This window comes from Lethenteron reissneri, chromosome 22, assembly GCF_015708825.2.
Source record: "Lethenteron reissneri isolate LAM-NWPU_2019-01 chromosome 22, ASM1570882v1, whole genome shotgun sequence".
In the NCBI taxonomy this organism is placed as follows: Eukaryota; Metazoa; Chordata; class Hyperoartia; order Petromyzontiformes; family Petromyzontidae; genus Lethenteron; species Lethenteron reissneri.
This window is the reverse complement of record NC_083800.1, coordinates 14,065,421-14,078,913: the sequence shown is the minus strand read 5'-3', so window position 1 is coordinate 14,078,913 and position 13,493 is coordinate 14,065,421. Positions and strand designations below refer to the sequence as shown.

Below are 13,493 nucleotides of genomic sequence, written 5' to 3'. Positions count from 1 at the left end.
AGGGGGGTCAAATACTTATTTCCCCCATTAAAATGCAAATCAATTCATAACATTTTTGACATGCGTTTTTCTGGATTTTGTTGTTGTTATTCTGTCTCTCACTGTTCAAATAAACCTACCATTACAATTATAGACTGATCATTTCTTTGTCAGTGGGCAAACGTACAAAATCAGCAGGGGATCAAATACATTTTTCCCTCACTGTATGTATCAGAATGTTCTGGTAACGGTTTATGTCCACTTTAAAGATAGGTAATTTCCTAAAATATAATGAAGGCAGTGCGAGGTTTATTCAATCAGCTCTCTGAGCTCGACATACAAAAATGTGTCGATCTATTCCAGGAAAATATCCAAGTATTTATATGTTGATTAGATTGAGTGGGCCAACAACCTATTGCCAGTGCCAAACTGGTCAAGTATTATTTACTGCAATTAATTAAACCTCGCGTTCCTTGCCTGCAGCGTCAAGATAGACAGACAGGCACTCATTTAATCTGCCAAGAAAGATATCCACTCGGCCATGGAGACATCATCATGCCGGTAAAGAAAAACTATTCGCCCATGGAAAACACTTGCCTGTTGGTACGTCCACATTTTAAAACTCTTTTGAGCGAGTTTCGAAATGTGGATGATCCGGTGTAGATGATCAGTGGATCTAGGAGGCTGTTGATCACACTTAGACACATGGTGACGTCTCTCAGTATTGCGATGCTGTGCCAAGAAAAGGCGCTTGTTCTTGTTTGTATGAAACCTATAACGTGCGTTGAGTTATACGGGATGAAGCACACGACGTAAATCAATAAGCTCACTGCGGTAGTCTTGGCAGCACGTATCTTTTTTGCTTGACTTATCAGTTCTGTCTGCCCTTTCGTCACAATGAGGGTTTTCACGACATTTCCATAACAAAACATCGCTATAGTCAGGGACATGAGGTAGAGGGCAAAGAATACATACAGCCTGTATGCTGCCAAGAATGTCAGATCTTCTGGAGTGAATTTTTCATAGCATCTGACAAACACCAATGTGGTACTATTTGTTGTAATGTTCTCTTCGCTGAGAAAGCTGCTAATGTGGTTAGCGGGCAAGGTGTGGGTGATGCTAAGGACCCAGCACAATAGACAAATGAGCCACGCCGTTTGGGGTTCGCGCCAGCGAGACACTCTTAGCGGGTACACGATAGCAACATAGCGGTCCATGCTTATTGCGCAAAGCAACAATAGGTTCGCATAAAAGTTGGAAAAGAATAACATTATGTGTAAAATACACATGAAACTTGAAAGGATCCATCTGTTTCCATTGAAGTGATAGTCAATTTTCAGTGGTAGAAAGAGCAGGAAAAGCAAGTCCCCCGCGGCCAGATTGAGCATGTAGATGGACATGGACGACTTCTTCTTTCGGATGAGCACCCACAGAGCGAGGGCATTCAGTGGGACGCCCAGAACCACCGTGATGGCGTAAACAGAGGGAACGATCCAAACCTGGAACAACTCGATCACGTCCATTCTTCACCAGAGACAGAGGCACACTGCAGCTAAGAGCAGACATGCACAGCGTAAACACAGCTACGATTTGAAAACAAAACCAGTAATGCATTCTTACATGTTACACTGGCTTTTAGTTTTAAATGTATCCTTAAGTAAAAGGTGAACAAGCGTTTATTCTGCTTCTAGAGTAGCTGCAGTCTTTTCCTTACCGTTTTACAGAGCTCACCAGGTATTACGTTGGTCTAACTCTTCACTCTGTTCCTTTAAAAGCAACTCTTCAATATGCTAAGCCTTCGACAAAGACCAGCTGGTTATAAACAAAAACAACGTCAAATGCAAAGTCAACAAACATTATTTAAAGGTCGAAATATCATGAAGTCAATTACACCTGAGCTGAACAGGTGAAGCACACAGATCAGCAAAGTTAACAGGCAAGCGTGGAGTCGCATGCAAAGCACACAAGTTCTGAAAAGGCAACCGATGCATCGAAACGGGGCAACTCAGCTGCACGTCGCGCGCCCGTGAGACACCAGAGCTGCATAGAGCTCGCCAGTCTTCACTTGTATTTATTGGCTGTGGTGCTGTGGAGCAGTTATTTTTCTCATATTTATTTTACATGTTTATTTTTAAACCACTTGACGAGCTTTCAATTTTCCGTTGTACGCCCATGATAAATATTTATACTGCTGCTTGTTGGCTGGCTCCATGCGTCGAAAGTGTGCAGGAGTAATGTTATTGAGTGCGGGCCATGTGAGGACATGTTTTCCATTTAATTACAAACCTTTTCTACATTAAATACGGTAGTATTATCCTACAACAACTTGGTATTTGTGTAGCGAACGACTCTCTGCTCCAGATGTGCAGATTTCATACGAAACGTTACCATAATTTAGTTTGAAACGCTGTAAGATTCATCAATATCCCAGGATCGTGAAAGTGCCTTTCGTAGAACAATTATAATTTTTCCGAACAAAATCATAATTTTCTTCATAATACTCGCTTTATTTTGTTTATTACTATATAGTTTGAATTTAAAGAATGTATAAAAAACGATTTTTAAAGTATATTTTTCGTGGCATTCTGCATTCATGTTTCCTTTTCAAATCAGATGAAGTTTGTAGTGAGCATCATGCATATTGTATCCTGGACCTGCAAATGAGAGGATGAGAGGTAAATTAAGCTATCCTTTACGAACACAGCTATCAACACAATTCTCAACATGCCCCACTCCACTATAATTACTGATGTGTAATTATCCGGACACATGGAGACATTCAATCGCATGGTTAAAGGTTTTAACAAAGGTTGGTGTGACACAATGAGATGATTTCATACCTATCAGGGTCACAGAAAAATATCTCATTGTAGTTGTAAATATGAACATGTGCAATATTAAATATTTATGTCAAACTACAGAAAGGGATTTATTAATTATGTATTTTGCCCAGATAGCAACTATTTTTGCAGATTTATCAGCAAAAATCAGGACAGAACAAGACAGAGCTAGGTGCCATGGGTTGACTAAGATGACTGGAAGATGTGCCACCTGTGCGCCCTACTGCGTTACTTACTTAATTTTAGCTGATCAGTGCTCTGCTTCATTCTTGTGAGCGTTTCTCCTCTCATCTCCATTGTTGTTGGAGGGTGACTACATCCAACTGCCCATTAGCGTTCATCACGTGTCTTTTCCAAAGAGGCCGATCTTGATACCGCTGGTACCAGTATTTGGCAGGTCCACTCAGCTCCACATCAGCCCATCTCTTCTGTAGTCCGTGCCATGCCCATTTAGCCCCCTTTATGCAGCATATCAGAATCTGTTGGGCATGCAGTAGCTGGGTATGTGGTCGACATGACCAAGCCTTTGCCTGATGGAGGAGCTCACTGATGGGACAGTGTACATATCTTTCAAGAATCCGTGAGCTTCTCACACAATCCAGCCAGGTTAAACCCAGGATAGATCGTAAGCAGGCCAGCCTGGATGTTTGAAACCGGCACAGATTTTCGATTAGATGGGTCCACGTGTTGCCACCACTCCTCCTCCCCTTTCATCTGGGTTTTAATACCTCTATCTCCTGACTTTGATTAGAGTTTAATGAAACCACGTCAGCTCTCAATTATCAAACCATTAAATGTACGTATAATAATAACACTGTGTAACAAAATTTTTTTTGTTCCTGGATAGTAAGTGTTTTTTCCTAATTGCGTATGCCTCAAAAGTACAGAAAATGGCTATTATTCCCCACAAATTTAGCTTTTGTGACCAGGACAGTGATATTTTGAAATTTACCTATTTTCCAGAACATTCCAGATAGATTCAGTGCTGAGTAAATTTGGAGTAACTTCTAGAACATTATAGAACTTTCCAGTAAAAAAATCTATATATATAAAAGTCAAAAGTTGCGTGTGGGTTTGTGGCGGGGGTTTGTGTGTGGGTTTGTGACGGGGTTTGTGTGTGGTTGCGCGCTTGCCTCTCCAACGGTGGAGTTTACGTAAAAAATTGCCAGGTACCATGCCGTAAGCCCTGCGGTGAGCAAGCGCTGTTCCATTTTCACATCTGTCAACCTTTAAGTAGTTTAATTAGCGATTTAGTGCTGTTTTTGTGCGCTTCCATTTTATTTATTTATGACGTGTGCACGACCATACCAACTCACGCGCCTTTGGTGGGGGGGAAGGCCCATGCCAAGTCACACGCCTTCGGTGGGAGTGAGGGGGACATTTTCTATCGCGTAAAAAATCCTATAAAAAGGACACTAAACGCTCAGGTAAATGATTCACAGTCTCATGTCCCCCCTACCCCGATGCGTGCAGTTATTACTACTATACAGTCGGTAGATGCTACCACTATAGGCCGTAGATATTACTGCAGAACGGCCGGGACATCGTGCCTGGCGGGGGGGGGGGGGGGGGGGGGTTCAGTGGTAGCAGCCCAGCCCCAGCCTGCCAAGGTGCCACCTCGGCCGGCTGGACAATCTAGGCGAGGCTGGAGGCTCTGCACGGTACTAGGCCTCACCACGCCACTCTATCAGGTGAGTACTTTGTGTTATAAAGTCGATAAATTCTGCTATAGAGTCAGCATGTACTACTGTAATGATAGCAGGTACCACCACAGTCGGTATGCACTGCTGTCATCAAATCAGATACCACCACAGTATGCATTGCTGCAGTGAAAGCAGGTACCATCACAGTATGCACTGCTGTAATCATAGCAGGTAACACCACAGTCAGTACGCATTGCTGTTAGATTTAGTTTTGAAATGTTTTAAGACCTGGGCAACGCCGGGAACTTCACGCTAGTAGTAGTATAAATACAAGGGCCTTAAGCCCACCAGTTCAGTTTAGTTTCAGCTGCCTAAGTGGATACATATCTGCATTTTTCTGAGATGGCATAAAGAGGCTTCAAGCATCCGGCAGGCGAATTTTGCTATGTCTGCGGCCAATTTATCAAGACAAGAGTGAAAAATACTCTGTGGAAGCATCTGCTAAGATGTGTGAGGCCTACAAGGCATATTTCGGCATGTCTGTTGGGGATCAAGACAAACCCTGGGCATCTCATTTCACCTGCGAGTAATGCAAAAAAACTCTGGCAGGTAAGATGGACAATTGTTACTCGGAATTTTGTTATAAAATTTGTTAAAATGTTTAAAATCGTAAAAGTTTTTTTTATTTTAAAATGTTTTACAATTTTCAAAGTTATTGAAAAAACATATCATAGATAAAAAATGTTGCGAGAATCTCTTACACATTAGTCATGGGTGCATTTTTTTCATTTTGTAAGATGGTACAGAGGGGAAAAGAGAGCCATGAAGTTCGCTATCCCAAGATTTTGGCGGGAACCCACTGACCACTCAAGCAACTGCTACTTCTGCATGGTGGACCCTCCTAAACGTCGGACTGGCAAGAATGCACCTGCTATCACGTATCCGGACCTTCCTTCATCCATCGCCCCAGTGCCACACTGCCACGAGTTCCCCGTACCCACTCCTCCGGAGAGAGAGCAGACGTCTTTAGAAGAGAACAGCAAGTCAGAGAGCGAGAAAGACGTTGTAGATCCAGATGAAAATTTCAGAGGTGGAGCTGAGGAGAGAAACACATACTACCCCAACCAAAAAGACCTCAACGACTTAATCAGAGACCTTAGTCTTATCAAGTCCAATGCCGAGCTTTTGACATCTCGGCTCAAGCAGGGGAACTTGTTGGATGAAAGTTTGCAAGTCGCAGATCAGAGGAAGCGTCACCAATCTTTTTGCAGCTTCCTCACCCGTCAAGATGGGCTCTGCTTCTGCCACAATGTGACCAGTCTTTTCCAGGCAATCGGAATCACCTGTAACCAGAATGAATGGTGCCTTTTCTTTGACAGCTCATCCAGGAGTCTCAAAGCAATGCTGCTCCATAATGGTAACAAGTACCCGTCTCTTCCCCTGGCTTACTCGGTGCACCTCAAAGAGGATTACACCAGCATCAAGACCTTGCTGGATGCCTTGAAGTATGATGAGTACGGCTGGGAGGTCATCAGAGACTTCAAAATGGTGGCATTCCTGATGGGTCTCCAAGGCGGTTTTACCAAGTTTCCCTGCTATCTTTGCCTTTGGGACAGCAGGGACACCAAGGTGCACTACCACAGGCGGGACTGGCCACAGCGGACAGAGTTCTCTGTGGGGAGGAACAACGTCAAGTGGGAGCCACTGGTGGACCCCCGAAAGATGCTGATGCCACCACTGTACATCAAATTGGGCCTTATGAAATCATGTCAGAGCTGTAGATAAGGAGTCGGCAGCCTTCAAGTACCTTCACGACTTCTTCCCTAAGCTGTCTGAGGCAAAGGTCAAAGCCGGTGTCTTCATCGGACCACAGAAAAAGAAAACCCTCTAGTGCAATGAATTCCGCTAGAAGCTCACTAGTAAGGAGAAAGAGACTTGGAACAGCTTTGTCGCAGTGGTTTGTAGCTTCCTGGTCGAAAACAAGGTCGAAAACTACATGGAGCTGGTTGAGACTCTGGTGAAGAACCAGGGCTGTAGGATGTCCTTCAAAGTCCATATCCTTGATGCTCATCTTGATAAATTCAAGGGGAAAGTGGGACCCTCACAAAACGTCATGTGTTCATGAGTGGCTGACGCCCAACTCCGTGGGTGACGTGCGACGGTTCATAGGCTTTGCATCCTATTATCGCCGGTTTGTTAATAATTTCGCGACGCTGGCAAAGCCTCTGCATGTCCTGACGGGAAAGAATCAGAGATTCAAATGGGGTCCGGAAGAGGAACTGGCTTTCCAGTCTCTCCGGGATCACTTGCCCACCAGCGCCGACACTCGACTACCCCGATTTCTCACAATCGTTCATCCTGGACACGGATGCTAGCGACACCGGCATCGGTGCTGTTTTGTCGCAACAGAAGGGCGGTGTTGAACGAGTGGTGGCATATGGCAGTAGGGTTTTGTCTCCCGCCGAAACGCGCTATTGCGTCACTCGTCGGGAGTTGCTGGCGATCGTCCATTTTGTTCGCTAGTACCGGCCGTACCTGTATGGTAGGAAATTCCTCGTGCGCACTGACCATGCTGCCTTGCAATACTCACTAAAATTGGAACAACCGTCCAGACAGTTGGCTCGATGGTTGAAATTGTTGCAGGAATTTTTTTTTATATCACATACCATAAAGGTACGCGCCACGGCAATGCAGACGCTCTTTCCAGATTGCCCTTGAACCCTCCCTGCGCCTGTTTGACGGGTACACATCGCTGCGCAGCGCCGCCCACCCCACCCTGTCCGGTTATGGGTGCGATGCCAAAAGATGACGGCCGGTGTACACCCGTTGGGGCCGATGGCACGCTACATTTGCCGCACTTGGTGTGGCTGCATGAACAAAGGGCGGATGCCTCGTTGGCTCCACTGCGGGATCTGGTCGGAAAGTCGAGATCTCACTTGTCGGGTGGGAAATCGCAGTTATTTACTGACCGGGAAGGGTTGCTAATGTGCACAGACAGTTTGTCGGACCGTTCATGCCTTGTTGTGCTATCATCCCTTCGCCATGATCTTATTCGCATGCTGCACGCTGATAAGATGATGCATCTCAGCGTGCAGAAGACATTGCTCACGATGCAGCAGGATTTCTTTTGGCCGGGTATGACGGCGGATATCACCAGGACTATCCGGGCATGCCAAGATTGTGCGAGGCGAAAACCGCCACGTCAAAATTACGTTCCGCCCTTGAAATCGATTGAGGTATCTAGTATTAATGATCTGGTTGCTCTAGATATCCTCGCCCATTTCCCCAATTCGCTAGGAGTAATAAGTACCTCTTGGTCGGGGTGGAATATTTTTCTTGTTGGCCTATGGCCTGTCCCCTACCCGACCAATCGACTTCATCCATCACCGATGTTTTCCTCAATCGATACGTGATAGATAAGGGGGCTCCTGAGAAATTACTCACTGATCAAGGCCGTAACTTCTCCGCTAAATTGCTCCGGGACGTATGCGCTGCTTTGGGTACGAAGAAAATCCACACTTCCCCTTACCACCCCCAGACGGATGGAATGGTGGAACGATTTAACCGTACCCTTTCGGCTATGCTTTGTCACGCAGTGAGCGAAAAGCAGACCGACTGGGACTTGCACATACCTGGTGTTCTGTCGGCATACCGCATAGTCCAGCACGCGTCCACGGGGTATTCGCCATTTTGTCTTATGTATGGGCGGGAAAACATGCCTCCGATTGATGTGCAACTCGGTACAGCGGGAAAGGAACCCTCCCCTTCCTTGCCTGACCACGTCCGTGACTCGCTTCGGCGTGTTACGGAGGCGCGGGAAGCCGCCAGGAGTGCAACGGCCCGTACACAGGCACGGAACAAGAGATATGCGCGTCGATCATGACGTGACATGATACGCGTGTCGATCACGACGTGACATGCCTTGGCGGTGGGCGACGCGGCGTGGCTCCATTGTCCTCAGGTGCCTGTGGGCACGTCCCCTAAACTGCACAGGCCTTGGTGAGGGCCTGTGAGACTAATAGAAGTGCGGAATCCCCAAAGTGTTCGCATCCAGTACGGGCTGCGTCATTGGTATGTGCACTCGTCGCGTCTGAAACCTTATTTCGAACCACGCACGGGCCTTTCATACCCACTTGCTGACCTGCCGGGGTCTAATGTGCCTGACGTGCCACTTGCCTTGCCAATTGATCCCCAGCGAGGACGTGTTCTACCCCCCTCAGACACATAGGCCTTGAAGAGCATCGAGTCCCCTGACGAGCAGCCGAGACCCGTTCCATCCAAGGACCACGCTCCATGGGAGGAGAGGGACCGGCATCGCGCACGCGATCAAAGTCGCTCCCATTATGTTAAAACCGTTGCCATGTTTTTCCTGTAACCCCTTCTGTTATGCCGCGCTACAGTTGGCGCCCTATTGTTGTAAAATGTTCATTTTCAACGGCGCGTTGTTCGGCGCCCTAACAACCTTACCTCGTTACGCGTCATTGGCGCCCAAAAATGTTAGTCGCAGGGGTTGGCTCATCGCCCTTTTCCCAGCCGAGATGGCTGACTTTTTACGCGGGGGGGGGGGGGGGGGGGGGGGGTGATGTAATGTGAGGTTATACCTGGATGATAAATGGGTTACACCTGGATGATTAATTGGTTACACCTGGATGATAATGATGGGCTCTGTCGGCCTCAGCCCACAACCAATGGGGAGTCGAGCCAGGGGCGTGGCCCTGGGGCCGTACAGTGGGCTCTGGAAAGTTCCAGGGATGTGGCTGAGGATTGGCTGCGGGGCATCACGTGGGCCAGGGATTAAAAGGGGTGGAGACGGACAGCACGTGGTCAGAGCTGGGAAGAACGGAGGTGGAAGCCACGCTGGTGCTGTGGTCCGGAGCCTGCCACGTGGCGGCCCGCGGCAGTCTCTCTCTCTCTCCCTCCCTCTCTCGCTGTCTGCCAACAGCGTGAGGGAGCCATAGAGTAGAGGAACGGATATAGTGAGAGCTGCGGAAGAAACTTAACAAAGAATACCGAATTCCAGACGTTGTCTCAACGGCCTTTATTACACGTGTGTGCACAGATGAAACTTTCATAACTAAGGTTATTTGAATTGTGTGTGTTGTAAAATCAATGTAATTATTGTTTATGCAACGCAAGCATAGCACAATGTGCTTCCTTCAACCTGCACTGACCAGCATAACAATTCTGGTTTAACAATGCTCCCTCAACACATTCGTGAATAACACTGCCTTAAAATGAAGAATATATAACAGGTGACGTTTCCAGCAATGCTCCTTCATAGCACATTCCAGGTGTGTCGCTGAGAGACGAGACACCTGGAATGTGAGGTGAAACAACTGGTAGGTGTGCCCCTATGCAGAATATCTCCTTGGGTCTACAAGAACCGTCACAAGTCTATGGCAAATCGAAGTAGTGCTGCATTGAAGTATCAGTTGGAACTCCTAGTTTCATATTTGCACAATGAAATTATTAATATTTGAAAAGTCAAATTTAAATCATTGCACAGGAGAATAAAGCCATTCATATCTGATTTTTCCCACAGGTGTGTAGTTGTACATTGCATCTTTTCTGACAGTTAAAGTAATAATTTGATGGGGTTTTTTCTATGTATAACTTCATGCAGGTACATTGAAGTTTACTTTGTATGTATGTTGAACTTCTTTCGCATCATACATAGCCAACTATGCTAATCGCAGGTGCAAATACATTTGTAGAATTGCACTGGCCTAAACATTAAAACTGGCACCTAATGGAGCACCAAGTCAGACACAAAGAGTTTGAGTACTGGGTTCTGAAGAGACCCATTTATTTTCCGTTGAACCTTGATTCACTATGAATGGCCTTTTTAGTATAATTATATTTATATGTACCCTGATGAGTGTTTACATTGGCCACAAACTAAATGAACTCCTGATTATTAAATATAACCATCGTATCATTAATTAAATGTGAAAGGATAATTCCTTAGGAAATGGAAATAGCATGGGTGAATATGAATGTAAGATTTAACTGGCTTTTCATACTTTTTCACAGCACTTATGCATAACCAAAGCTCAGTTATCGATGTTATATGTCAATCCATATGCTTCATTACTTTACATGAATCGGTCATGTGAAGTGCATCTGGTAGAACCATTACAGAACGACAAAATTCCAGCAACAAAATTGTATCTGACACTCAACAGCCAAACGTACACATGAATACCTGTGCTTATAAACGTCAAAAACAATCTAAAAATGCTAATACAATTATCACCAATTGTAAAATAAAAATGAGAAGAGGTTAATTTTATTTAATGTTTTCAACTAAGGATGTATTATCTCACTCAGCCCGTTCATCTGCCTGCCTCCAATGTGGAGGTGGCGGTGGAGGGGGGGTGCAAAATAACTCTCCTAAAGATCCAGTATGAACAACATTTGATATAAACTGTGATCGATCAAAGGATGGCCCACACCCTTCCCAGAGCAGAGCTGCTATCTGAGCTCCTGATAGCAGCTGTGGATTTACTGCTTTCTGTGCGCCTGGTACGAGCGCGTAGCTGTTATTATCGAGAGTACTTGCAAGCACAGCACATATTGGGAAGCGTTACATAATCCACGTCCTTGTTTATATGTTATTGTTTGTGAGAATACGTGCTAATGGCACTTGCTAAAGAAAAAACAAAACCTCAAGCATTCATAAATATTTTACAAAATAAAACAACACATTCCATAAATGTGATGGAACAATACAAATTTCATGGAGGTATATTTCTCGTGCACATGAGATGTCTCACACTTCTCACAATTTCACTGGTGTGCACTCTGTGGTATGGTGTATAACACCAATCTGAACGTGCTAACATATTTCTAGATGTGGCAGTGGATGGAATCCCAATGAACATGCATGCATAATCCAAGCATGCATTTTGTATTGCTACCAAAATCACCATTATATTTACATATTTGTAACAAAATATACACATCTTATTTATATGAGAATTACACATACATAAAGTAATACTTATACTTTATAATTAATTATATTACAGTGAAAAATACAAATAAATACAATAAACTGTTTCACACTTATTAATGTATTGTAATATTGTGTTGGCTGTTACAATTAGGTTTTGGTTCCATAGTTGTGTAGTGTGCTCCGGAGACACGTGTAGCGGGCACGTCTTTATTACACACACACACTCTACTACTGTACATCAACTTCTCGTACAGTCTATCTCGTGTACTTCTTCCACCCAGTCTATTATACGTCACCTACGTAGCGTGCCTACCCCGGCTACGCTCCAGGTCCTCCGGCTATAATATCCTATGGGAGGCTGTCTGACCTGACCCAGCCAAGGTACAGGTCCAACCACTGGTTCCTCAGACCTGGCCCTTATAAGGACAGCAGGTAAGGGAGACCCAGGGTTCACCACTGGCCTCACAGAGCTCCGGCCCTCTAAATGACGGCGAGTCTAGGGGTTCAGGGTCGTCCTAGACTAGCAGGTCTTCAGGCTTTGGTCTTCAACTGCCACGAACCTCTCCGCTGAGGGGCGGGGCTCTGAAGGATCATAGAACCCCCCACAGCCCCCACCCGTTGGGAGGGGATGCGGGGGATCCCAGAATCCCCCACAGCCCCCAACCGCTTCTGGGCTGTCTGTCGTTGCCTGCAAGTGCAGCCCATCTATGGCGCTACAGTTGTAATAAAGGTCTTGACGAAAATGTAGTATATCTTTTGTATGAAGTGTATTTAAATTGGGTAAATCTTATTTTACACTGTAGTGAATGGAGTGGTTGAGGTGATGCTTGTAAACAGCTAGGAATACTCCTACATGATAACTAAAGTAGAAACAAAAAATGAAAGCACTAAACTTAATAAAACACATTCCTGCGGAGGGAGCTGGTAGGAACGTTGGGTTGCTCGGTCAATGGCCAGGGTCAACGAAGGCGTGGGGTATTCCGCAAATATGCCCGACTGTGAGGGTGGGCACAAGCCGGCGTGAGAAGGTTAAACGTTGAGTATAGCCCCACCCTCCCCACTCAGCCCCTCCCCACCTAGCCCCTCCCTCCCCACCCAGCCCCTTCCTGCACGACGGATGGACAGAATAATCCCCTGTGGGCTGGTGTAACTAGGAGGTTCCTACCAGTATCACATGGTTTCATGAGCATTCAGAGAGATAGCATAAAGCTGCACATTTCCCCACCTCAGCCAGGTGAGTACAACGTGAGCATATTTGCAGCAGAGGCTGACAAAATTAGTGAATCCAGTTTGGCCTGGATGTGTTCCTTTAAGATTCACTGTGAAAGGCCAGGGATTAACTCTGTACAAATGGTGCAACTGAGTGATCATTGTGGGCCTGAGTTAAAGACTGAGGCATTGAGCCTATATTCCCCCAGTCAGCCTGGTCCAATTATTTACACACCTGAGGGAATATGTCAAGTTGCCTTTTAAAAGCCTGGTAATCATTGTGTGAATTTCATGGGAAGCTTAATTAATGAATCAGGAAAGATGTGCGCCAATCATGTCATCAGAAACACTTCAAGTGACATCTCTTTAGTCATTGGTCTCCCTGAGCCTGGTAACTACAAATTGCAGATAAAAAAAATCATCACCCGAAACCCAAAGCTCTAGTTTTCTTTGTGATTATGTGATTGTGTGCTCTGTACAAATGAAGGCATTTTCTTGGCCACCATTTCCTCAAACTTACGGCAATTGGAGTGATCTGGGATGTGTGCTTATTGAGCCCCTGGCTGGCGTGCTGCCGCAAGGTGCAGTTTGCAGTGATTCACTGGAGCCTTGAATGGAGTGGCTGAGGTGATGCTTGTAAACAAGGCTCCAGTGAATAAAGTGAAATGTGGCACGGAGAAACCACTACTCGAGGTGCAAAATTAACAGTGAAAATGATGTTGAACTCTCAGGTGTATCAGTAAATAATGTTACGATTTTAAATGAGTTCTTAAAACATTACAAGTAAATATAACAATTGAAAATAATATGATATATGCTACAGGCTAGTATATTCACTGTGACATGCGCTGGAGTAAAAGGTAC

The 13,493-nt window shown here is 45.4% G+C and overlaps 1 protein-coding gene across 1 annotated transcript; it reads right to left on the bottom strand.

Annotated features, from left to right (window-relative positions):
* Positions 1-469: 469 nt before the first annotated feature.
* Positions 470-1,502, bottom strand: LOC133345416 (free fatty acid receptor 3-like). The gene has a single exon (XM_061556142.1). The coding sequence runs from the start codon at positions 1,500-1,502 to the stop codon at positions 552-554; it is 951 nt and encodes a 316-aa protein (XP_061412126.1). The 3' UTR covers positions 470-551.
* Positions 1,503-13,493: the final 11,991 nt, after the last annotated feature.